This window comes from Mastacembelus armatus, chromosome 2 (genome assembly GCF_900324485.2).
Source record: "Mastacembelus armatus chromosome 2, fMasArm1.2, whole genome shotgun sequence".
NCBI lineage: Eukaryota > Metazoa > Chordata > Actinopteri > Synbranchiformes > Mastacembelidae > Mastacembelus > Mastacembelus armatus.
In genome coordinates this window covers 7,834,217-7,861,139 of record NC_046634.1, presented here as the reverse complement: position 1 = coordinate 7,861,139, position 26,923 = coordinate 7,834,217, and the positions used below count along the sequence as shown (strand labels likewise).

Genomic DNA, 26,923 nt, shown 5'->3' with positions numbered 1-26,923 from the left:
AATCGACATGTTGATTTGGAAAATGCAGCCAAACTCAGAGAACATGCACTGCAAAGCCAACTGGACTGACTGTAATTACCACAGCTACTGTCACTCTCATTACTGTGGGAGAGTGGGGCAATGTGCACATGCTCAGTTAGCCATCCTCTAATGAGGCTATATGTAACCTGGAGATCACAGCTCGCCAGTGTGGTGATGTCACTGATCTGGCCTGTGCAATTAGCCCTGTGGAGCTGGAGAAGGCCAGAAGGAGAAACGCGCTCAGCCTAGTAGGCAAACTTAACTATTACACATAATGGTCTTAAACTGTGTCAGACCTCTGCTGCTGAAAAACCAAATATCTCCTCTCAGCAGACTAAACAGAAGTGATTTCAGCCCTTTCTCCATAAGCTTTTCAAGAAATCATCTCTTGACTTCTGTTCTTGGCATTAGTGGTCCTTTGTTTTCCACAAGTGTGACAACAACTCTGATGCTGTGCTGTGTGAATTGGGTGTGTGTAGTCTTAATAAGCTTTCCTATCTGGTGCAGCAGGGAGTCAGTGGGTGGTTGGTTATCGCCAGGCATAACGAGGGATGTGAGAACGCTGTCTGGCACTGGGGATGTGTTTGCTGTGTGTGTGTGTGTTTGTGTGTGTTTGTGTGTGTGTGTGTGTGTGTGTGTGTGTGTGTGTGTGTGTGTGTGTGTGTGTGTGTGTGTGTGTGGATGAAGTGTTTTCTGGACGAGGATTTAATTGATGAATGTGGGCATCATGTGTGCAAGCTCTCTCACAGATAAAACTTCACACACACACACACACACACACACACAGAAGCAAAGGCTCTACACAAAGTGAAACACACAAGGATACAGCAGAGCATGAAGATGGTTTAGTAGAGGAGAGGAGAAGAGGAAAATAAAAAATAACTTTTATTTAAAGATCACCTTTCAGAAACCAGGTGCCTCACAAAACAAAATCCATAATGAACTAGAAGCGTAAAGTTGTGAAAAAATGTTGATTAGCTTTATTAGAATAAAGCAGGTAAAAGTGATGTAAGTGAAACGCAATGTAAAAATCAACTCAGGTAAAACAGCAAAAAAGAAAAGAAGTAAAGATGTAAAAACAAGTAAAAACTCTTCTTTAAAATGTGTTTGTAGAAGCGAGAGAGATGATTCAGCCAGTCTTGCCTCTTTGGGCAAGTCATTCCGCTGCCTCGAGGGCCCTGACTGCCAAAACCACTTCTAGTTTTAAGTCGGGACTCTGGAACTTCCAAAAGACCCCTGGCTGAGGATCCCATGCTGCACACAGGCCCACATGAAATAAAAAATATACAAAAGCAGGCAACAAAGAACCTTAAAAGTCTCCAGTAAAACCTTGAATTCAGTGCGGTTATGCAGCAGCAGACTCTAAATATACAACAATGACGAGACGATTTGCAGAGAAACACGATAACAGCCGACCAAGATGTCACCACAATGTCCTTTCTGTGCTAATCCAGGAATATTCCAAATAAAAAATGATGATGCTCAAAACTTAAATTGCTGTTAAAGAGAATCCAAATTCCTCGCACCAGGGTTGATTTGTTATAAGGAGGAAACAGCTCAGAGCAAGTGAGAATACTGGCCAAGTTTGGCGTTTTCTCTGGGGAATGAATGAGAGAAAGACACAGAAGTAAAGAGATGCAGAGTGGGTTAAGAGAAAGGAAGAAAAAAAAATGAGTAAGTAAGAAAAAAGGATTTCAATGAGCAAGCCAGAAAAAGTGAGAGCTGGCTAAATGGCCTAGCTGCCTTGGAGAATAAAAAAGAAACGCTAAGAAAAGAGAAACAGCCTGAGAGGAGAGAGAGAAAGAATGAAAAAGTAGGAGAAAAGAAGAGGGATGGATAGTTGAGCCAAAGCTCCTGTGAAAGTGCAGCTTGGCTGGGGAGGAATAAGGAGCTTAGGAATATATAGAAGCAATGCTGCTGCGTTCAGAGGCGCAGGGAGAACAGTTAATCAGCCAAGCAGAAATGTTATCGCAGTAATTAGATTGCTCTGTATGTATTTGGAGACGAGTGCACATATCTCAGTGGAGACTGCAGGAAAGAGAGAAAACTGAGAGAGAGAGACTGAGGGTGGAAGAGAAACAAACCGAGGAGCAGACAGAGAGAAAGAGGAGGCACAGAAAGAGAGAGAGAGAGATTAGCACTATAGAGAGTTGTGATGTAACACGGAGCCTCCTTCTGTTCTGGCAGCGCGGCGCTGCTGCACGGTGAGACTAGTCGGAAAATATTTCAGGCCTGAAATAGACAGAATAGCATTCGCGGCAAAAAATAGACAACAAGAGCTCTTTAAAATTAGTGTGGTTTCCTGTTGGAAATCAGGATCAGGCTACAAGTGGACTGACACCCAACAACAAGGTCATGCTGGGTCACTGAAGGCTGGTATTATCTGACAACAACAGCCAATCACGGTGCAGAAAGGCCCACATTAGTTCAATAATAAAAACAGCCATCGCTTTTCCCCACTGGGCATAATTAAACCTATTTATCTGACTTCCTCTCCATATGCCTTGTACTCTTCACCGGCAATGAATCAGCTTCCATTAATGGCTCATATTAGCAGCGATAGGACTAAAGAAGAAGGAGAGAGCGTAAGAGATAAAACTGCAGCTAAGACACATGCACCCAGTGCTAATTGTAGTTAAAACAGCTTCATTTAGAGCAGATTATTAAGTCTTCACAGCAAAAGCCAGAGAACATTTTCATGCAACCAGTGTGCAGTCAACAAGTCTGCTGCAAATATGTAATGGCCAAACGGGGCAGAATCACTGCAATTTCCTTTTCTAAATGACTTTAATTTAACACCTCCATTTTTGGAGGAGAGAAGATGGAGGCAGACTAACAGGTATGATTGCACAGCAGCCTGTTCTCAAGGGGGCTGAAAGCAGATATGGAAGCTTGTCTGCATCAACGCCTGGCCAGTCCCCCGAGTACTGATGCTTCAGTCAGAAAAAAAGATGAAGTAAGGAAGAGAATTAGAGAGGTGCCAGGAAAGGAGGGATTAGGAAAGGAACAAAGAGGAGGCAGAAGAGGGACGGGGAAAGGGAAGTAAAGAAAAGAGGATGGGAGAAAATGGAAGCATGAGATGAGGAACGTCAGGAGGAAAGAAGACAAATGGAAGCAGAATGAAAGTGTGCATGATAGGGTAGAAATGGGCAGAAAGGGAAGAAAAAAGCAAACAGAGGAGGGGAAAGGAAAGAAAATAAAGAAAACTGAGAACAATAAATGACAAGGAGAAAATATATGACAGATAAAAACTGAGATTTAAGGTAAATGTAAGAAAAGCGAGGGAAAGAAGGAAGAAAATGGAAGCGTGCTGCACCGTCCAGGGGCCACCTGCTGAAATATGGGATTCCCTTTAATTGTTTGCATTTTGATGTGCTGCATATTTTAGCAATTCCACACTAAAAGTGTCTCCCCTGAAATTTGTCATTTCTTTTTTCTTCCCTTCTCACTTCTGTCAGGGAAGTCATTAATATTTAACTAAAGTGCTGGTCTACATGTGTCATTCCTAACCCCTGCCACTGTGCAAGGTGATGTGTGAGTTGTCACGGGAATGTGAGACCGTACCAACACTTTGTACACAGTTTAAGATCTTGACAGATTTGGAGTGAAAACTGTTCTAATACCCAGACCCACATAATTTTGGTATAGCTGTTGTTTAATTCTTAGCATTTCCCCATCTGGAGGCTCGGGCAGCGTGGCTCCAGATGAGAGCCACTGGCTGACTAGGAAAGGTCAGAGTCTTGGCTCCTCTGGCTCTCCACGCATCCTCAGACAAGAAACACTTAACCTTCTCCATCTGGGAAGCAGAGGTTATGCTCTGTGTGCCTTATAGCGGGAAAGGTGAGGGTCAAGGAAAGACACGAGCCAAATGAAGGTAGGTGTGTGTGTGTGTGTGTGTGTGTTCTTACATGTGTGTGTGTCATTAGCAGACCTTAAATGACAGAGGAAATCCATTCATCACTGAGGACATGAAGAAGACTGGGAAGGACAGAGCCGCCATTGGAGGTGTAATCGCTTCCTGGCGCCCTGTGCTTTGAGTGTATGTGTGTGCATGAGTACATAAGATCAAATGCAAATTGGCAGTGACTGTTTCCTGTGGCCATGTGAATTCCTTTAATTGGCCGGTGAGTGATGGGCAGTCGGCTGCTGAAATGCTGCTGAGCTGTCTGGCCGATACGAATGTGTCTGCACTTCAAACCGTCCGTCCCTCAGGGTCAATTCAAATGTCATAACTCGATAGGAACTGATGGATCGTGCAACTGATCAACACAAATGGAAGTTCCAGCTCACTGTCTGATTTGACAATTATCTTATGGGCAATAATTCACTGTACAAATATGGGTATCGTGTTCCTCAGCTGGATGAGTCACAGATATTAAACGTAGGAATAAAAATAAAAGGTTTTATTCCTAAACAAGATCTCTGTTATTTAAAAAAATATGACACTTATTCTGCTACAGAGTGATTAGCTTATATAACAGAGAATGTAAATCAGTATGGAACATTAAGCAAAATAAAAAACTAATAGTATGGTTGACTAAAGAGCAGAGAGTGTATAATTAAGGAGTATAGTCTTTGTAGCCCCCAAACTTCCAGGGAAGGAGGAGGTAAACAAGTCTATGAATAAAGTAATTAAATCTTCAGCTCTGGTGGAGCTTTTCCACGGTCAAACTGCAGAGGAGTGAGCTGGCATCCCTGCCTTACCCTGCTCCTCCCTGCTGAACACCAGAGCTGAAAACACGAGAGAGCTCGGAGCTAAACAGCTGCATAAGAAGAGGGGAGGCAGGTGTAGCCAGGGCATGAAAGGCAGGACACATAAAAGCCTTCGGTGTGAGAAGAGAAGGGGGATTTCAGGGGGAGGGTGGACGCAATGTGGAGAGTGTTAGAACACAGATGGAGTGTTAGGGAGGGCTGGGCAGGAAAGGTACAGGCTTGTTGAGACTGCCCCCTTATCAGCCGATATATATGCATGAGGATTTCCTCATCATGTCCACCGTCAATTCTCCATCCTTCTGATATTTGACTGACAGCTCACATCAACACCAATAAGCTCGCACATCATTTCAGGAAAGCTGCCCATCGCACTGAACTGAGGGTAGAAATGGAGCAAAAAAGTTAATTTGTTTTTCTGGCGGCTGCTGACGGTGATAGCATCCATTTCTGTTTGCCTCCATGGCAAAGTTGTAAATTAGAATTGTGCCTCAATAGAGAATACAGGAAGCTGCTTTTGCTGTGTGAAAGCTCATTTTCAATGACGACAAAAATGCTTGGCAGCTTTTCATATTTAGGGTAGCAGGAGTCGTGCAGGGAGCAAATTATGCACACTTCTAAATTATGAGCAGGAAAAAGAAAAAGCTCTCACTTTAAGACTACTTTTTCTTTGTGAAGGAGATTTGCTGCTTGCTGTTACCATTATTTCAACATTTTGGGAGTTAGGGGGAAAAATGCCTCAGGATTTGAAATGACAGATAAACGTGAGAATCACAATGGCTTTGAATAACAGAGACTGACTTTAATAAAATATGAGCAAATGCACAAACATCTGCAAAACCCTGTACACACCATGTATTTAATGTGTATCTTCACACACAAATCACCACTTCCTCTAATTGCAGGTTTAAACCATGGGCAGAAAAGAGATGTAATATTAATCCTCAGGGATTTGAAGAATCGCTGTCTCTTTTTCTATCAGTCTAATCTCTGGCCAACATTGTCAACATGTACAAGTCAACGAGCACAGTCTGCAAAGCTTTACAGTTCTGGGGGAACATGTTTTTAAGGCTGCAGATTATTAAGTCCTAGCAGTGTGCTCCATACACTGTGTTGCAAAGAAAGTGATTTGTGGTTTCATATACATTATTTATAGAACGATAAAGATATGAAACACAAGGAAGTGAGAGAGACCAATAATGCTTATCCACAAGAGATGGGCTTGTCCTGTGTGCAAAATGTATAGCCTTATGCATATTTTACAAAAGAGAACACTAACATTAATAAATACGCTCCACTCCACACCAGCACCACTAACAGCCCATAAATGCCAGATGAGATGCTGGATCAAAGAAATCCTTCTCCAGTGCATTAACCAACGGTGGGATTAGGTAACGCACCTTAAATTTACCCCCATCACAGCTTAGAGTCACTCCTAACACACCCACACAAACATGTCAGAGGGATTTTGGTATGCCTACCAACACTGCTGACAACCAGGGCTGGTTCAAATTGCCTACATCCATCCTTCCTTCCTTCTCTTTGAAGCCACAGTTTATAACACTTCCAAGGTCTCCATGTCGCAAAGAGCTTTTACTGCTAAAGCCTTTTTATAGAAACTATCAGGTGTTCCCTGGGAAATTATCTGATGCACACTAGAATAAAGAGAACAATAAGTGACTAGTTAATATATGACAAAACCTAAAGAAACTACATGCATGTTTAATTGGCTGCAGGTTAGTGAGCTCTCACAGAGCTCGTATAAGGACACTTAACTGTAGAAACACATGCACATGTCTGAACTCAAGCAGAAGTTGAGAGCTGATTTTGTCTAATATAGCCTGGATAAATCTAGACTTCATTCAAGGACAGACAGAGATGAAGTGAAGAGGAAAAAAGAAGCTGAAAAAGACAGATGGAACTTAAAAATGACACAAAAAAAGGCAGGGAAGAAATAAATAAATAAACAAACAAACAAACAAAAATAATAAAGACATGAAGACTTATCAAGCCAGACTGAGGAGAGGGGTCTTTTCATGAAACTAAAAATAGAAGGGTGCAAGGGCTAAAGAAAAGGAATTAGGAGGCGGAGTGCACAATAACAGCAGTAATCCATCAGAAATCATCTTGCAGCGGGCCCCTCCAGTTTGACAACAAGGCTTTGGTTCTGTAGAGTACAGCCCACCAGTGACTACCTTTCAACCCTGCACATACTGCTGCTCTGCGATAGGATAAGAGCGGAACGGACAGCGCTAATTGGCTTGCTTCCCTGTCGGATTTCTCCAGCTCTGCAACAGAGAAGTGGGGGAGATGATATATTATGTTGTATGTGGATTTGTGAACAGTGGATCAGAATGCTGGCTTTCATGTCTCCTAAATTGGTGGAGCGGTGCTGGTGTGCTGTCACAGTGTGCTGATAGTGACGGCTAAACATTGATCCTGACTGAGTGAGTGATGGGACGCGGAGACAGACGGGATATGTCAGTGCCCAGCAGGGCTGGAGGGGCAGCTGAGCAATGACACACCCTGCGATTAGTGACACACACAGATGGAGTCGCATGTATCTGTCTGTAAGCAGAAGAAACAACATAAAGACACACACAACATTGCCATTCAGCTGCAAGTCAGGTGCCAATTGGAAGCAAACACTCGCTCTATGACACAATCAGAGGATGTGAGTCTCAAGCTATATCCTCCAAACCATGACCTCCTGATTAAGTCGTGTTGGATCAGAACATAATATGTCTAATCCTCACACAAAAACAAGATGAGCCCAAGCCTAGTCGCTGAAAAAAATAGGTCTCGTCGTTAAAAAAAAAAAAATGCTTCTAGTCACTAAAAAATATATGTAGTCATAAAAAATATGTTTAGCTGTTTAAAAAAATATTTCTAGTCACTAAAAACAGTTCTAGTTAAGCTCTACGCACAATAAATATTTCAACTTCCTAAGGCTGAAAAATATCACTTGGCAAACTTTAGCCTTTACTTTTGAATAAAATCATATTTGTGGGGAAAGTTTTGCTAAATTTAAAAAAAGTGTAGTGCAAATAAAGACTTTGCACTGAAGCCCCTGACCAGGTGAACCTCTTTGTTCTGTAAGAGTGTACAGATGTGGCTGCGTTGCTGGGAAAATGCAGTAGAGCAGCCTGAGTTCCAGTGTTAGTCTTTCTGTGGTCTGTCAGTGGCGCAGCCCCCCAGGCTATGTTCCAGGCAAAGACTTCACTGCTGTCTGCTGAATGCAGACAAGACAAGCGGTGAACCTCTACTGAGGAAGGTCTGAAGGGCACTGCCATTTGTCTTGGCTTATTTAGCAATCAGGGTGACAAGATGTGAACGGGGCTTTGAGAGCCCGGTGATGAAAAAGAAGAGAAGCCGCATCTGAGGCCAGCTCACTCGAGAGAAACAGGACCACTTCCAGAGTGAGAGAGTAGCACAGGCAAACTGATTGAAGCCACCATGTTAAATCTTAAAGTGCAGCGCCTTTCTGGCCAAGAAGTAATGCTGTGAAAATGTGAAGAAAGTCACAACCAAACCTTTGGCCTCCCAGTTCAGTTCCAAGTCTTGTCTTTTATTGCAGCATACAGCTTCTCTTTAGGTAAACACACTAATGCTGCACAAAGTGTCCAGCTTCAGACTCTGTACTGTTGCAATTTCATTAGTCCTGCTGAGAGCAGAACCACTGAGATGGGGATCTACAAAATCCTCCTCAAATGAAGAGGATCACATATGGGTTTAGCAAAAAAAAAAAACACAACAAAAAAAGCAAATGTCCCCATAACAAATATGTGATTTCCAGAGGTCATCCTTAGATCCAGCTGTTTGAAATGTACTGCCGCCAAAACAACTTGTTCTTCAAATGCCGGCGCAGCTAAACTAAATATTTATGGCCGCTGAAAGGACAGGGCCTTCTTCCAACATTTGTTGTGCTAGCTGCTGCAGCACACACTTTCATTGTGGGGGTAAATTGAGGTCATATGTTTATAATTTGCCCTTTTCCTAATGCTGCCATTGGAGTAAAATAACATTTGAGAGCTGCAATTAGATTGAACCGCACAATACTCCAGCTAATTAAGTCATATTTCAAGTTCAATAACGATCACGTTGGCCAGATAAACGCCAGGGAGAGAGAGGCTAGTGTGGGCTGCAACAATCTGGAAGCTTTTGACAATGCTCAGTTCCATTGTTGAGTCAGAAAAGCACTCAGCTTCTGTGGTTGGATGAGCACCGAGCTGCTTTGAGTGTTTTTGACTATTGTGGGCAATTCAAAAGGCTGAGTTTGCAAATGAAAAGAATAAGAGAGACATTGTGGGAGTATTCATGTCTGAGTCTCAGACTTCATCACAGTCAAAAAATAATGAAAAGTGTACATCCTAAACAGAAACTACAAAGACTCCTGAGAGTAAAACGCTGATTTAGTAGAGTTAGCTATCTGCTCTATTGCAGGAGTCTAGTTGTAGGTATAGTTCCTGTGCATTTCTTTCATCATTGCACAAATAAATTACCTCCTCACAATCACAGTAGGCCTGAGCAAGTGAGGCTGACACACAGAGAAGAAGAATGAGAGACAAACAAAAGTCCCAGCTCCAACATAAACAGCGAAATGGGAAAAGGCTGTGAAACAGAGCTGTATGCTTGCAGAGTATGGATGCAGTTTCCTCCAAAATTCATATAAACACAATCTGTCACACAGCTAGCAGTGTCAGTTTTACATATTTGCCTGTTTCTGCTGCAGAGAAGCTGCAAACGCCTGATGTATGTAATAAATGGACCTATTTAAGATGGCAGAAGACAAACGTTAAGTCCACTCATTTCTCCGGTTGGTTTGGTTTTCTTTGCATTAAACTACAACCTTTCTGACACATGTAACTGCCTTCCTGTGCGTGTCCTTCATCCTGCCCTTCCCTTCCCTGCCCCGCTCTCCACCACTGGCCGCACCGTGTGAACGTCTCTTCCATTACTACCCTTGACACTGTGGCCGATTGGATTCTTATCTGCTATCTGTAGGCCGGCGTGTGGCGTGCGCTATCTTTCGCCACAGCCTAATTGAATCTCAAGTGTTGGAAGTGCAGTGATACACTGACCACACTATGTCCCTGCCAATAGATAAGGATTGCGGTTGGAGGATTGGACTGCCACAATCACGATGAGGACACATTGATAAATGGGTGACAAGCGGTTTGGGTTGGTGCTGTGCTGGTGGGACTTTGCTTGGATTGAAAGATAATGGAAAGTCTCCATTACTGGGAAGGTTGTGTTCACATCCAATAATCCAATATCCCATAATCCTGCTGTGCTCAGTGGGTAATTTGTTGACACATAACCAGGGGAAAGTAGGGCAGGGTGCTGCTGTTTTCCATCAATTTCCACATAAGAACTAAACCCTGCTGTTTACAGGAGACACATATCTGATGTTTTGTTACCCTCACTGCTTTAGAAAGTGCTTAGGTGGTTGTAGGTCTGATCCAAAACTACCTGAGCCAACCTGAACCATCTGTGCTACACTAAGACAGAAGACAGGTAACTAATGATACCAGTTTTTTCACTAGTAATCAATTCTCTTCATGCACCAAATCCTAACCATGGAGATCTGGAGTAGTGATGAAACACAAACTGCATTTTTGGCTCAAGTTTAGCTCATATTTTAAGCAGGGACCATTTCAGTTTAGAGAGTCAAGGTACAGACATGGCCTGTATCTGGAAATACTTGATTCATCCTTGGCTAACTAATCACAGAGTCACCTTAGTGCCTGACAGTTAAAGATAAAAACATCATGATCGGTGAGTTAAATGATATTCAGGTCTCCTACCTTAAGAGTCCAAATCCTTTCTTTTTGTTCTTCTTCTCCACGTCCTCCACGGAATTGTCGGTTTTCTTCTTCCCTTTGCTCTTCTTCACTTTCTTCTCTTTGTTTTTCTTCTTCTTCTTTCCATCCTCTATGTCCAGGCCCTGGCGAGACAAGGTGCTGGCGGGTGTTTCTTGACCGGAGCTCTGCTCTGACAGGTCGTCGTCTGGGGAGGGTATCGGTTCATGTGGTTAAACACAGAGATGTGCGGTGCAGTGGATGCGGAGCACATACTGAAAACTTAATGCATTACATTGAGGATTTTATTTAGCATGTATATGTGTTTCACTCTGCTGTGGAGACATCTGTTCAATAACTTAGTCTTCTTTTAAACAGCCATTCCCCCAGTGCAGGGACTTGGCCAGAGGCAAGAATCTACACCTGGATGGTTTCTACCAGCAGTCACATCCACAGGCCTATGCTGAGTTTTCACCTATATGTAAAACCAGGAGAAAACTGAATGAGTTGTTAAAACTATTACAACATCTAAAGTCAACATTCAGCAGGACCTCATAATCGTTTCAGGTAACATGGAGAATGTAACTTCCACAATATTCACTTTTCTGTGGGGTCACAACATAGAGCACTAAAAATATGAAGGTGCAAGATGCAAAGTCGCTCTTCTTAAATTGCTGAGTGGATAAAATCATGTAGCATCTCAAAGGTACTTAGCCTTAGCGCTGGCCCTGGGCAGGTCTCTGGCTCTTCTGGACTGTGTGTGTGGCAAAGCCTAAGTCATGTGCATTGGCAAAAAGGATACAAGATCTAGGAAAGGGTTCTACATTATAGCAAGAGCGACAATAACAGTTTTTAAAGTTCTGTAGAGTTGTGTCCTTCTCTTGATGGCAGCAGTTCTTGTTTAAATGCTAATAAAGAGAAGTCATACCATCTTCAGAGGGTCCATCGTAGGACTTGTCAATGGCAATGCGGAAGCTCTGGTTGCATCCCCGTCCCCTGACCATGTGGGGGCGTGGGCGGTGGAAGGGCACCTGGGCTTGGATGTGCCTCTGGTCTGCCTCGTACATGGCCGTCTGGAGGCTCTCCAAGGAGCTGGACTTCAACAGGCCCAGAGTAGGGCCCAGTGCTCCACCGTCTGAAGGCTCTGAGAGACAAAGGAGACGAGAGGGGGTCTATTGACAGGATTAAGTGCCACAGGTGTAATAAGGATTTAGGAAATCTTTCACCTGTTTCACAACAATTGCTGGAAAACTATTAGAAAACAGGTATTTGTGAGATTCAGATTCAGCCCAGTGACATATTGACAATATCTGGAATCTCCTCCAACATAAAATAATAATAATGTGGCATTCAAACATGGATGATGCTATTCTCATATAACACATTCGGTTTCCACATAAATGTGTTATTTGACTCTATATATCTGCTGGTTCTTTTGGTTTTGTAGACGTCTTATGGGAAGATGTCTGATGTTTGCTGTTTTGAAATTGAGTGTAGAATGAATTTAAGATGCACTAGATGCCCAATCAAAGCCTTCCCGAACACGTTTACAAAGACAAAATTACGATTCAGATAACTCCTCCTGTGGTACAGCTATTTCAGACTCATTGTTCATATGTAAAGTCAACAATACTGACTGATTGGATGGTTTTATAGTGTATGATTGTCCTTTTATGCTGCTGTCCGACTTTGCCTATTTATGTTTAGCATGTTTCTTATTTGCATCTTGCTGTCTGGTCTTTAATTATACTGGCAGCTGAATCTGTTTATCCTTTATCTTCCTGCTGTTTTTTTATGCTTTGGAATAATAATAAAAACAGACAGGAAAAAACTGCCTAGGCTATAGCAAAAGTAAGTTCTAAAACTACAAATGAAGAACATACATTTTAAAGAATATGATTATTAAAGCAGGATTAAAGATTTAAAACAATTTAATATTGTGGATAAATCTGATGGAGTCTAGACTGTCACCAGATTTATACTGTTTTAGTGGTTACCTGGAGGAAATTCATACCTTTTTAAATTCTGTAAAAACATGCACATTCAAAATTATATTTGGATTTTAATTATCTAAAATCTGTTGAGGATATTACCGTCTTAAGGCCTCAGGGGTATTAAGGTTTAAATGTACATTCAGTCAAATTTCAACTTGAGCTCATAAAAGGTTAAGCCAAGAAATATAAAGGTGTGAAGTTGATATATAAAGAGAGGGAGTGAAAAAGCCTTGAAGGAAATAGGGAGAAAGTCAGAGTCCTGTAGGAGAAACATAAAGAAACGATGAATGAGGTGGAGAGGGACAGGGACAGCTGAGGAGCAGCACTATGGCAACTGACAGGCTCATGCATAAGCAAGAACGAGGGGGAATAAATGAAGTGCCACACGACTGTACTCAGGTATGGCCTTCAACTTGAGAGGGGGAGAAAGTGGAGACGGAGGAGCAGGGAAATGAAGGCCAGAGCTGATTCAGCAGGGGAGATGTGAGGATCTACAGCGATGTGAGAAACATGAGACCAAGGAGAAACGAGGGCGAACGCCACGCAGAAACAGCTACTGCCAAAGTGGAGCCCACTCAAACTGACAGGTGACCAAGAGCAGGGAAGAAAAAACATTTTCAGCCCTGAAAAGCAGCGAGTCTACACCCCAGCCCAGCCCAGCCCAGCTGTGTATCACAATGAAACAGTGACAAGTACTCTTCAAAGCAGTTACAGACAGGTTGCAAACAGCGTTTTTTCCTTTGTGAAACTTTCCTGTAGGGAAGACTTTCCCGCATCACGGCACTGACTGCTTAAGACATTTTTTTTGTCATTTCAGAGGCTTCAAAGCTCTGAAGGAGGGTGGGAAAAAGAGGAAGTGAAACTGAAACGGAGATAGAGTTGAAGGAGGAGGAAAAGTAAGCAGAGCATTTCTGCCTTTTAAGTCCCAAATTGACTTTCTGAGAGGGAGTGGGATTTATGGGGAATAAGGGGTTATAAATAGAGAGGGGGGAGCGCTCAGGAATAAAACGCTCAATTTGAGAGGCAGGATTTGTGTCACAAATGTAATTATGGCTGTCCAGCTCGCAGCCTGATAGAATTAAGCTCCTTGCCAGTGCACTGGTGCACCACAGAGAAACTGTGTGTCTGTGTGCGTGGGCATGTGTGTGGTTCATAAGAAATGTAAGAATTTTGCTATAAGTAAAAAAATTTCAAGTCTGTGTGCGATAGCAGCGAGTGTCCTTGACCGCCTTAGAAGAAATAGGAGAAATATGAGCTCAGTTTTGCAGAAGGTGTGCGTTTATGTGCGCACGGCTTTATGTGCGTTTATTCCATGCATGTCAGGTGGTTGAGGCTGAAGGTAAATGAATAATGAGGGTTTAATAGAATGGGTGGGCAGGGGAGAGGTGGCTATCATCGCCAGCTCGATCCAATGGAGGGTGAAATCGCCGTTTATCACATATCGCTGCCCGCTGTGCCAGCAGATGCTCTCACGGATCTGTTCACATCATGTCTGCCTGATTGCCACTGATTCAAGCTGGTGCACATATTTGACAAACAGCCTAACAGCCAAACAGGCCAAGCTGATGGGCAGTGCCCTTCACAGCTGTAACACTTCCCCGTCCAACACTACAGTCTCTCACACTTTTCACTCTGTTTTACTACTTTTGATCTCACTCTGTGGGAGGAGTTTCAAAAGTAAAAGTTCGGTTCACATTCTGCAGAGACAATGTGACGTGGTGACAAAAACATGGATGGACAATACAAAAGATGAGTTACTGCGCTGTGAATTGTTTAATGAAAAAACAAAAAACAAAAGCTTTATTAAAAAAAAAAGAAAAACAACCCGAGAGAAGTCAAGTACATCATCTAATTAGCAGGCTTTCATCTGCTGCGTTAAGATAACGATTATTCCTTGTAGAAATCTGATAATACATTTCTGGGTGAATTTTAGATGCATTCAGCTGCTGTTCTGTGGTGCTGTTCCTAATTGTATTAATAAAGCCTTCTGAATTCTCCACAGAACTCGGATCGACTTCCTTTCTACACCAATTGCAGCTGATGCTTTGTCACACATATGAATTCAAAGTGGCAGACTTGTGCATTGCCCATCCATTGTCTCCATATTCTCCTTAGACTGACACAATTAAAACTGATGCCCATAGTCCTGGTTAAATTATCCAAGACACCCCAGTGTTTCTCAGCTGAGGGAGATCTCAGGGAGATTGTTAAAAGAAAACTTTCCAACAGTAACTCTGTCTGAAGAAAACTTAAAACAATACTTATTGGACAAACATGTTCTGAGAAAGGCTGTGAAAAACATCTCTAATACCCAAAAATGCTGCCAACAAAAAAAAAAAAACCTACCAATTACACACTAAAGTATCCACAGACGCACCAACTTCCACCCTAAGGCCCACACCTGCCTTAATGCTCTTTTTGATGCTTACACAGCACATGCTAGTATCCACCTGCACACATGACGAACCCGCACACATCTCAGTGTGATATAGATACTGTGGCTTAAACAGAGGCTGCTCAGCACGGACATGACAGCAGTGAAATCTTTGCCTACAACGTAGCCTCGGGGCCCCGCTGTGCTGACAGGCCCCTGGAAGCACTAACACTGCTGCATGATGCTGTTCAGTACCTTAAAAAGTAAGCATGACATACCTGCAACCTACACAGTGTTATACAGATAATATTCAATCTGTAGTATTATGTCACAGTGGTCAAAATATGATAAATGATGATTTAGATAATGAAAAATAACTGCAGTCAAACTCTACAAGGTGGGTGGTTTCTGACATTTAATTCTAAATTAAGGCTGTGCACAAAACACTAATTATTTCACCCAATGAACACATGAATAAATGAATTCAAAAATATCCAAACTACACGCTTCACTAGACAATCTCTAGAGTATGTGCAGTGCAGAGCACCACTTACTTACTCGATGCTCCAAAGTAAACGTATGCAAACACACTGGTCACACACAACGTCACAATATCGTCCCCATTACACCAACACCTGGGTTGTTAAGACTGTTAACCAGGATATCGTCTCAGTTGCATTAAACTGGAAATTGTTGTTCCAGTCAAACATACAACAAGCAGATACACACACACACACATATATATACCTGTCCTACTGCTGAACCCTCCCACAGCATCTAAGCAGGGTGTTAACACTTAGCTATCAACTGCACTTCAAAGGCCCCTACAGCAAGCAGCTCTGCAGCAGACTAGCTGAAAGGTTGCTACGGTTACAAGAAAGTGCCCCCTCCATCAAAACCACTTTGGGGTGGTGGGGGTGATGCTGTGTGTGTATAAAAGTATATGTCTATGTGTGTAGGGGTGACAGTGAGTTGCCAAGGAGATATTTCAGCCAACAGTAGAAAAGGGGCTTCTGGCCATAGTGCTTTAATTCAGGTACAAAGACCAAAGACACACACGCAACCACAAGGATGCACACACACACAACAATTACTACAGTGTTCACAAATGTGCTCATAGAAACACACATGACACATCCAAACACACACACTTTTCCATCTAGTATCCAATCCCATGACTGGGCAATATAACCCACAGTCATTGTTCTGGAGACCAGTAAAAGTGGTGCTGACCTGCACAAGGTGCTATAAAAAAAACATATTACACACACAAACACACACACACACACACACACACTTGCAAAAAAAGTCTGATCTTAGTATCAAACTTTTCAATAAAGGTTATATTGAATTTTAGACTGCAGGAACAGTAAATACACTGTTAGAAAGGACAGGATGTCTCCTTCCTGTGTGACACTGTTTCAATGCCACACACTGGGCTCTAACCCTTAAACCAATGAATGGGTTAATAGTTTAATGGTGATGGCTTGAGGCCTATGGCAGCTTTCAAGAATAATTATACACATTATTGTGTATACTGAGCCAACAGTGTGCTGGTGTCTCTCACAACATAGCAAAAACTACTCAAACAGGAGTAAACTGTACATGTTGGGGACTATTTTCACCTGTGGATTAACACACATTTAATTGCACCAGGGAGTATTAACTGTACCAGAGTAGTGTATATGTGACGGCGCCTCAGAATAAATTGTAGCACCCATGTTCATGGCAGTAAAGTAAAATGTGTGTGTCTAGGACACAGAGGAACATCTTCTCAGGCTTTGGCTACACAGTCAATACTTTTCAGCAAAATTCATCTATTGACAATGAGAAAAATAGAAAACACCAGCAAATTATATGACAAACATGCCTTCAGACCTAATCACTTCAGACAACTCTGTAGCCAATAAACGGGAATCTAATTCATGTTATAGTCAATCAAAACTCCAGCCCAATTAAAGACCCGTCCAATCATTAAGCATCCCGCCATCACTATTTGAATGCACTCAGCTCTATCAGAGGCAGGAGCTGCTCTGGAAGTAATTGTGTTCAGCTGTTTAGATGTATGAGGGAATGGGAACATATGGGCCGTATGCATCTATCCTCCAACTAGATAAATGGCTTTAATAACTGGAGGGGACTTAAAAGGCCATTTCATAATTACTGCTTACCTCCACAGGATTACAGCAGTGCGGCAGGGGTGACAGGGTATGGATGAGGGTTGGAGCTGAACTGTGCGGACTGGGACGTGTGCCATTTGTAAACGCATGGCAAATAAAAGTGCTTGCGCAATGAGGGAGAACTGTGCATAAATTCAAACAGACTCACAGGCCCGCATGATACTGTAGACGTGAATGTCTTCACTGATCACTAAGCCATCCACTTCATTTTAACACAGGAATCAGGCAGAGAAGATGTTAAAGTAAAAAGGGACTAATATGAGCACAGGGTATGTGGCATTAGCTGCTAGCTGGGCAGTGCTAAACAGAAAATATGTAACGTAAACAACATAAGCAAATATACGTGATGAGGCTGTGCTGCAGTATTGCAATGTAATCCTGTGCACACCCTCAGTGCTGCTGTGTCTGTATATTGTGTGTGTGTGTGTGTGTGTGTGTGAGAGAGAGAGAGAGTGTTGGATGAGCTTCCAGGTGTGCTGTAAGATGACTATCTGTCCATTACAGAGGACTGAGGAGACGCAGTGTTAAGCCTGACTGGTGGAGGAAACTGAGACTGGAGCATGTTCATCATAATCACATAAGGCTGGAACAGAAAGGGCCACAGAGGATGGAGGAGAGAGAGAAGGAGAAAGACAGAGAATAAGACAGAATTAGCATGTGACTAAAAGTAATCTCAAGGAGAGAATCAGACATAGGAGAGAATGATGAAGAAGGGAAGAAGAGAAAAAGAGAGATGTGGGATTGAGAGAATACTAAAACTGGGCGGCAGAGAGCAGGAGACAGAGAATAATCAAGAGAGATGTGATGGGAAAAGTGGGAAAGTGGTATCAAAGATGAAAGTGCAGAAGAACAAAAAAACTAAAAGCTGTGTTCAAGATGAAACTACTAAGACTGGAGATTGGAGGGAGAGATAGCACAGCAGAGTGGCACGGTTTGTGTAAGTGGCAGAGGGAAAGATGTAGTGGTGGGAAAAGAGAAAGTTAGAAGAGTGAAGCTGCTCCTCGCAGCTCCTCCAGCCAGAGGGAAAAAGGGTTTTAGTCAGATTAAAGAAGCCAGGCAGGCCTCTTAAGACCATCCACCTAATGAAATATGTCAAAGCCCATAAAGAAACACTAAGGCCATTTATTAAGGGGGAGGTGGGCGAGGCAAACTCACTGCGTCAGCAAAAAATGAAACCACGCAAAAGCCCTGTCAATACACATTAGCTACGACTTCAACAGGAGACGATAAAAAAAAAAAAACACAAGGTAGTTATACTGCAGAGGAGAAATGGATTAATGGATATTTGCTTTATTTATCATGGACCTCAGGGGTTCTGAGTGCTGATCAGAAATGCCAGGAAAATCATAGTGGGAGAGGCAGGGATCTGGGAGGGCGGGGGGGCTCTCAGGGAGAAGAGGAGGTGAAGCCACTCGCTGCGAGTCAGAGATTTCAGGTCAGAAACGGTGCTCAGGGCATCTGTATTCCACCTGCATCAGGCTTAGTTGGCTGTTGGAGGTGGATTTAAGAGATCTCTGTGTGTGTGTGTGTGTGTGTGTGTGTGTGTGTGTGTGTGTGTGTGTGTGTGTGTGTGTGTGTGCGCGCGCGCTGGCCAGCCTCAGAACTAAAGTGCTGGTCATGACTCTTTCCTTACACAAGCCTTGTTAGCATTTAAAAATACAGTGGCTGCTCTAAATGAGATCCAATGTGTCCACACTGCTGAACCCCACAATTAAATTTATGAGTTCGGCAGCCCGGCTACAGACGGCCAACTGGGCACACCGTCTCCGTTAAGCAGCACTGATTTATATTTCCAGGACAACCACAGTCTCCCTGCATTGGCTGAGAAGCAATGCTGAAGCAGTTATATCTGACTCAGTGGAAAATCATTGCTACAATCTTTCATGTCTTTATCTCTGATGTTGTTGACATTTTTTGTCTATTTATCAATGTCAAATCCTCACTACAGGCTTTACTATAGCCCTTGTTTTAAATGAAATAAAACACTAAAACAAAATGCGAATCAAGTGACATCATACCTGTTGCAGCAAGACACTTTACGTTAGATCACACGTGACCAGTGGGCAACCAGCTGAAATTCAGATTTTTTCATGCTTGTCAAGCTGTAATGTCTCTGCAGCAGGTTGGGTCTCACCATTGCGGTGGCCGACAAGGGCAAACGAGCCGCAACGGCCATTTTCTCACAAGTTTCATTTTCTGTCGAAGCCAGTTGACATTTATTTTCTACATTCATTTCCTGGAGACCTTTGCTCATACGAAAGAGTCTTACTGGATAATTACTCATTATTCAATGGAGTCTGCATAAATATATATCCATGATCCAATTTTTACACTTTTCTTCTTTGTGTCTCTTTTGTTCTTCTTTATAGACTGGTCTGATATTAGAAGAACGATTTAAAATTAGTTCACTGATTATTATTGGATGGTTTATTAAACTAATTTTATTCTGTGTGCATAACATTTAATAATATAGTTTGTCACAGTGCTACAGTGAACACAACTTCCATTTCATCTTCCTCCCTGTGCATATTTACCTTTTGTTGCCGTCTCTCGATGGATCGAGTCAAACTGGCATCAAGAGTTTCATGTGAAAGTGACTTTAAAAAGGGTTTTTTCAGACATGAGACTGACGTGGTAAACTGCCATCACATTTGCATAACAAGAAAAAGGCTTTAGTCAGGGTTGTTGCTGCAGTCAGGAGCGAGCAGCTCTTAGACCACTACAGCATAATGTCACTCAGTAAAAGAAAAACAGTAAAGCAGATTTAAATTTCACCTTTAACCAGCCCTTTCGCAAATAAAACGAGGCAGAAGAGAGCATGGAGAAATAGCTGAAGCACAAGCCTTTGTAATGCAATATGGCTGCTGTCAGCTGGGTGAGGATTGAACACTGTGGGCCTGCTGACCTGCACGGCTATAAAGCAGTGAGAACTCAGACACTAAGTGCCTCACAACTCAGCTTTGTCAGCCCAGAAGAGGAGGAAGAAGAAAGAAAAAAATAAAACAGGAAGAAGAAATGTTTGAGACGAGGTAAAAACAACCCTCTTTTTTCACACACATTTTTTTGTGTGTGGAGAAACATAAAAATGTGGCAGATTAATGGGTCAAACAAAAAAAGCAGAGTGTTTTCACTATTTGTTCTTATTTTATCGAACACTCACCTCTCTGATGTCCAACCAGTGATCTCATGTTGCTCTCATCAGCCACTACAACACAAAAAAGCAGACACAATCGCACAGTAAATACCAAGATTATTACAAGCCCCACACACTGAAACACAGAGCCGAGGATACATGATTCCAGCGCTTTGTGCTGCTTTGGAAATGGCACCTACTGGTGCTGGCACATACTGTAAATGACTCCCAGAGGAGGACGAGTGAGGGACAAAATGACACAGATAGAAAGAGGAAATGAACAGAAAGAGAGATTTTGTGATAGTGAGAGAAAATTTGACCAGAGGTGAGACAATGAGAGAAATAATAAAGGAAAGAAGAAGAAAACAAAGAGAAAGCCCCACCCACCACCTCTACCTAATCTAACTAACTGCATCTGGCCAGCAGCAGCCACCACAGGCGGTGCTCAATGGGATACAATAATAGGTTTCATTACGCTGCTATTTCTCTTAAATAATCCTTTTCATTTTTTATGAGGTCAATTTTCCCGGCGGACAGATGGGAGAGGGAGAGAGAAAATGAGAGGATGAGAGAATATGGGAAGGACAAAGAAAGGAGTAGAGAGAGAGAAAGTGATGAACAGCATGGAGAGAGTGACAGATGCAGTGTGACTGGGTGTGTCAGAAAAAACGGTGGTTGGAAAATAATCAAAATCAAAAGAGGCTGTTTCATGAAACCCTGCAGAGGCACATTAGTAGCAACTGACACAAAGAAGCAGAGCTGCCTTTTTCTGCCTTTTTTGTGCATGTGCCAGATAAAATAAAAACAAAATACTTTCAAAGTTTGAAAAAAAACAAAAACTATTTCAGGCCACATGACCCTGGCAGATAATAAAAAGCTTCCTTTTCTGTGGAGGAAAGATAAAAGTCTGGGTGGCCAGCAGCCAAGTTCATCTCGTCCTGCCGCAGCAGAAAACTACAACGTAAAATGCTTTGTAACACCCAGTCAGCTACCTTACACTCTATTTATCTATTTACTGCAGTACTGGATAATTTCACTACATACTGCAAACCTGCAGAAACATAGAACCTTTGTACATTCTTGGGGAAAAGTCAGATAAAAAAAGACAGAGAGTGAGTGAGACAGGCTGAGTAGTGAGTAGTGGACCTGCTCCACATCCAGGTTTGACCTCCTGACCTCTGAATGAGGGGTACTGACTGAAGCTCTGTGTTCAGACTGTCTCCTTTATGGATGTGCACTACACATCACCATATTCTTAACACCTCCAAGTTGGCTGTTGTGTGCAAGCTGGAATCAGATTGCAGCTGCAGTTTCTTTATTAGAGCAGTATGAGTCTGGCTGCACTGGAAACACATACACTATTTGCTCTGTGTTTTTGACAAAGGAATGACTCAACATGTGTTTGTGTATTAAACAGCCCTTGCTGTTACCACGGTAACCGCAGCTGTTACCACATCAAGCAGATCATAACACCAGGTGAGGAAGACGCGTGATATACATTAATTACATCAGAACGTAACTGTTTGCTGTGGATGGAGCAAGACGTCAGTGCATGAACGAAGAACATCAGGCACAGCTGTTATCTTCTGTTTTAAAGTCACTGCACTGCTAACAGCTCAGACTGCAGAGTGTACTGTATGGCCTCACATCCACTAACAGGACTGATGTTTCAAAGCACTTTGAGCAACTTAAAGTCAATCCATACGCAACCATTTCCAAAGCAGACCATAGCTTTTTAGACTGATAAATGCATTAGTCTCCATTATTGCTCACACTCACTGTCAGACTAACATGAAAAGTTATATATCGGAGTGTTTTATTTTACATTCTGGCTTTTATAGCTGCAGGAGAATTCAAATGAGAGCAAAAGCTTTTCTTTCTGCTGCTTTCAGGAGCTTGTGATTCATCATTCTAGGATTCTCTGGAACAAATCCACACCACTTTGGTGAGAAACTTCAGAGTACAGCTATAGTGTCAGTGACTGCTATTCATCTGAGCTTGGGCAGGCGGCATGTGTGAGGATTTCTGTGTGTGAGTGGATGCTCTGAGTCAACAGACGATTTGCTAAGGCATCCAAGGTCAATAAAAGCAGCTCCCCTCTATCTGTCAAGTGGTGTTTAATAAAAGCTAACCTGCTCTGTAGCGCTGATAAAGCTCAGACACATGTGACCGTAAAGACTGACATGCAGGAAATTCTCCTGAGGGGAAAACAAGCAGCATCTGGCTCTTTAAATACAAATCGTCTGGACGAGGTCAGGATCTGAGGTCGTGTATGCATTCTTCACACATGCACACACACACACAGATCTCTGCTAACTACCTTGTTTCAGCCCTGAGCACTTTGGAGAGAGAAGGGATGAACAGAACTGGAGAGATAACACAAAGAGGAGGGGGGGGTGTGGGACAGATTGAAATGGAGGACGGCCAGAGATGGAGACAGTAGCCAGAGAGGGGAGACAGATAGTGGTGGGTATTGTAGTGAGTCCACAGTGAGAGAGAGTGTGTGTGTTTGTGTGTGCAGACCACCCTTGTCCATAATGAAAGCCAATCAGGTTGGGTGGCAGAGGCGTGTGCTGCAGGAAGAAAGCCAATCCACCGAACCTAATGAACCGGGATTGGAAATCAGAGAGAGGTGGAGAAGAAAGAGAGACAGATAGAGAAGAACAAGACCAATGAGCTCATCGGCTTTCAGCTGAGAAAGAAAGGAAAAAGTGATAAAGAGGGGGGGATGTTTAGAAACTGACATAAAAACAGAGATAAAAGAGAAGACTGATCTTGTAAAAAAAAAAAGAAAAACAGGGTTAATAACAAACCTGAAGAAAAGCATCAAAAAGAGAAAAGTGAGAGATGAAGATGAAAAGATGAGATAGAGAGAAAAAAAATCAGAGGAGCCCAGGAGGGGTCATCTCAGGTTAACGCTGAGAAATAAGCTCCTTCATTCTCACCTTCCACACACACAGCAAGCCATGAGATTGGAAACCTCACACATTTCATTCACACAAATATAAAGGGGACACACACGCACGTCATCCAGTCTGCTGGAATGCCCCTGGGTCTATGAGTTCAGGAGGTCAAATCCCCTTAGGCCAGGGATAATAGCAGAGGGCTACATATCACAACAAAGAAATGTACTGATAAGATCCATGTGATCACTGTTCTGGATGTGTGTGTGTGTGTGTGCGCGTATCATGGCCTATGATTAGACTCTCGTGTTTGGCTGGTTTGTGATGGCTGAGACAACAACATGTTTTGTACTCCAGAAAACATGTTCAATGATTGACTGGTGGTAACTTAAACAACAGCTTCTTTCACTAACGAAGGGATTCGTGTGCTTGTCTGTGTGCGCTCACCCAGGTCCATGCTCTTGGACGCCCTGTTGCGAGGTGTGTTGTCCTTGTCATTGACCCGTTGGCTGTGGAGAGCGGCGGGATTGCGGACTTCACTACAAAACACCAGTCACAGTTAATCAGCTTCAGTCATTCAACGATCAACATTTACTCCTGAGCCTCTGCAGCCAATGGTAAAATCTACTTAAACCACCAAAACATGTAAATGACATTTAAAATCCAGAAACACACACAGACTACAGATCATTAACTTTCCTCTACTCCAGATGGTTTGACTCACAGGGAAACCTACCACTGCCAGATCATGACTCAGACCACATGAGGTACTATACACACACATTTTCAGACTCACTGAACAGAGCTGACAGAATCTTGCAAAACAGACTTTTACTTTTATTATCTTCCAGTCAACTCATGAAGTAATGTATTTCACAGTGCACATGATAGTGTAACGCTGAAAACCATAATTCATCAGACCGAGTTCCCACCATAAGCTGGGCAACAAGTTTGGGAAGTCTGAAGTGGAGAAGTCCGTGTTAAATAAATACACATGTATGCGTGTAGAAAGCAGCATGGACCAGCTGATGACCAGCTGATGAAAGAGCAGGCCATGTTTATTGGTTATGAGATCGTAAAATCAACTCTTTTGAAGAGAATCCAATCATTGCAGAAACTCTGCTGTTGTTCAGCAGCACAGTCACACTGACATCATATAATAGCTGTTTCTAAGCCTTCAAACTCCTACAAAATTTACTCTCTTATGTTATCACCATAATTACTTATGCATAATGCAAATCGGCTATTGCAATTAGACCGCATAGTTTAAATAATGTATAGGTGTTTTGTAATATTTAGTGTAATGGCTCTTCTTTATCTCATAATGCAGAGACCCATATTAAGAGTTCCATTACAACATAATAACTCTGGCCCAGTGTGGAGTTTAATATAGTGCTGATGGTGCAGTGCACTGTATGGTGAGTGTGTAATGAGGGAGGGAGGGGTACCTGTATTGTGGGAGCGTTACTGGAAAGTCTCTATTCATTTCCTTCGCAGCGCCGGGGGAGGGCGACGGGGGCAAGCCTTCCTCCAGCTCCTCATCCTCGTAGCCATAGTGACCGTAGCTGCCATTGGTGGTCACAGGGGGATACGGAGCTGAGGGGAGACACAACAAACCAGAATGGAACCAAAGAGAAAATTACAGAAAACGGACCTAAAACATTTTCAGTAGCATTTAGTTTCATCACTGACTGAAGGTGAGATAAGTTAAATAAAAATGTACGGTTTACGGTTTTATCTTAAATAGCTAGAGGAGCAAAAAAATGTAAGTATTTATATTGGCCAGTTGTGACAAAACACTGCACTCAGTTTTAAATACAGACAGCAGACACAATGACAACCAGTCGCCTTAATTTGGGGATCAGTGCTGTCAATAAAAGCTCAGGAAGATGAGACATTTAGAAAACAAAGACACACTCATGCACACAAAACACACATAAATAAACACCCAATACACAATGCACATTCAACTAAAACACAAACACACACACATCAATAATCATTTCCATACAAAAGCATCGTTTCAACTTCTTTGCAGCATTTCCATTAACTGTAAACCCTGAGAGTTCATCTTTTCCCCACTGTTGAAATCCCCCCTCCTGTACACACTGACTGTAGCTGTGCTGCAGCTCCAGTCTGATGGAGAGCTGACAGAGTCTGAGCAAGAAAAACATCACCGTGGGGAGGGGGAGGAAAGGGGGAGACCAGAGAGAGACAAAGCGTGAATTTAAAACAGTTTGTTAGTCTTTTTTTTTTTTTAACACAATAGCATGCCTGCCGCACAATAGACTGTATGCAAATCTGGCCCATTTAGAAGCTGTTTCATCAGCGTAATGATTCCAAGGTCAGATCTTTTGCACATGAAAAGCAACCGTCACATTCAGAAAAACACAGTTAATGACTTCCCCTTCTCTTGCTATAAATATGCAGTGAAAAGAGACAGACTGAGCTTGGAAAAGCTGTGACAGATTTGTAATGCAGTGCTCTAAGACACTTAGAGTGGCTGCTACACTGACCTAAAAAAACCGAAACAGAACAATGTCACACTCCTAGCTGGGTGTCGTGCTGTACAGCTATCGCAAACACACACACACACACACACACACACACACACCTACATACTCTGACAAACATACTGTGTGTATACACTGGGCCGCAGATAACGGGAGTACACAAACACTCCAAGCCTAATGTTGACTGTGTGACAGTTTAAACGGACAAATATTGTTCACAGTTTGATTTGTTGATGTGTGCTCACCACTTCCAGAGTTGTTGTGTGAGTAGCTAGTGGTTGTCATTGAAGCATGACTCGCACCATTCATGGTGGGCTTGATTTTGGGGGGTCTGGAGGCTCCTGCAGGCCTCTGGTATGCATCATGGCCCCAAGGCTCCTGTCAACAGAGAAAGAGATCAAGAGGGATGATGAAAATGGTCACTAACGGTTCATATATTCAAAAATGTGCAATCCCAGTCTTATGACTTATGAAATATTGATGATGTGGCCTCATACATTACAAGATTAAAGTTATGTCTTTTATTATGCATTTGGGTCTTTTGTGCTGCACGTCAGCCAGTATTGCTGATGACAGAATAAATCCACATGCCTTTTGAGACCACAGCAGCTTCTACTCAAAGCAGAACTTCTGTGTTAATCCCGTCCTACTATCTAATGGATCCAATGCAGCAAAACACTTGGAGACCATTTTTATGAATGGGAGCCTCCTAATCAAACAGTCCTCAGCTATAACAAAACACTGTCTAATATACAGCACTGCAGATTTCTAGTCTAAATTATAGGTAGATTAACTTCTGATGAAAGCAAACTCAACTTTTCTTGACTCCACCACAAAAGGTGAATTTTTACATTACTTGTGCAGTAGCATAGTCACAGTCACTGCAACCAGCTCATTATGATTCACCTCAGATGATGATATGAGAGGAAAGCTTTGAGGAAATATGAATCGATTTAGAACAAACCTCTGAGGATTGTGACTAAACTTTAAGTTGGTCGTGAACAAAACAGCATAAAATGGTCTGAGAAAAAATATGACTTACAGCCATATAGGTAAAATTACCCAAACAACAATTCACACAAAACCTGGCAGCTAAAATGATTTACTATTAACAATTGACAGGGAGCAAGTTGATCATTTTAAGATCAAACCTAAATCTACAGTCAGGAAACAGGGAAATTATTATGATTATGGTTGAAGCCAAAAACAAAAAGTTGTTAAAAGATTATCTTATAACCAGGTCACTAGACTGGGACATGGTAAATTAAGGATATTTTGCTACATCTTTGGCAAA

At 42.4% G+C, this 26,923-nt stretch overlaps 1 protein-coding gene across 3 annotated transcripts in view; it reads right to left on the bottom strand.

Moving 5' to 3' along the window:
* Positions 1-26,923, bottom strand: part of pard3ba (par-3 family cell polarity regulator beta a) — a 121,049-nt gene that overhangs the window by 36,406 nt on the left and 57,720 nt on the right. For all 3 annotated transcript variants that reach the window (XM_026301868.1, XM_026301870.1, XM_026301869.1), the window contains 6 exons: positions 25,875-26,007; positions 24,565-24,712; positions 23,564-23,655; positions 20,241-20,285; positions 11,461-11,676; positions 10,539-10,740 (listed from right to left, as the gene is read on the bottom strand). In XM_026301868.1, the coding sequence (XP_026157653.1) occupies positions 10,539-10,740; positions 11,461-11,676; positions 20,241-20,285; positions 23,564-23,655; positions 24,565-24,712; positions 25,875-26,007 (836 nt within the window). The remainder of the gene's footprint in view (positions 1-10,538; positions 10,741-11,460; positions 11,677-20,240; positions 20,286-23,563; positions 23,656-24,564; positions 24,713-25,874; positions 26,008-26,923) is intronic.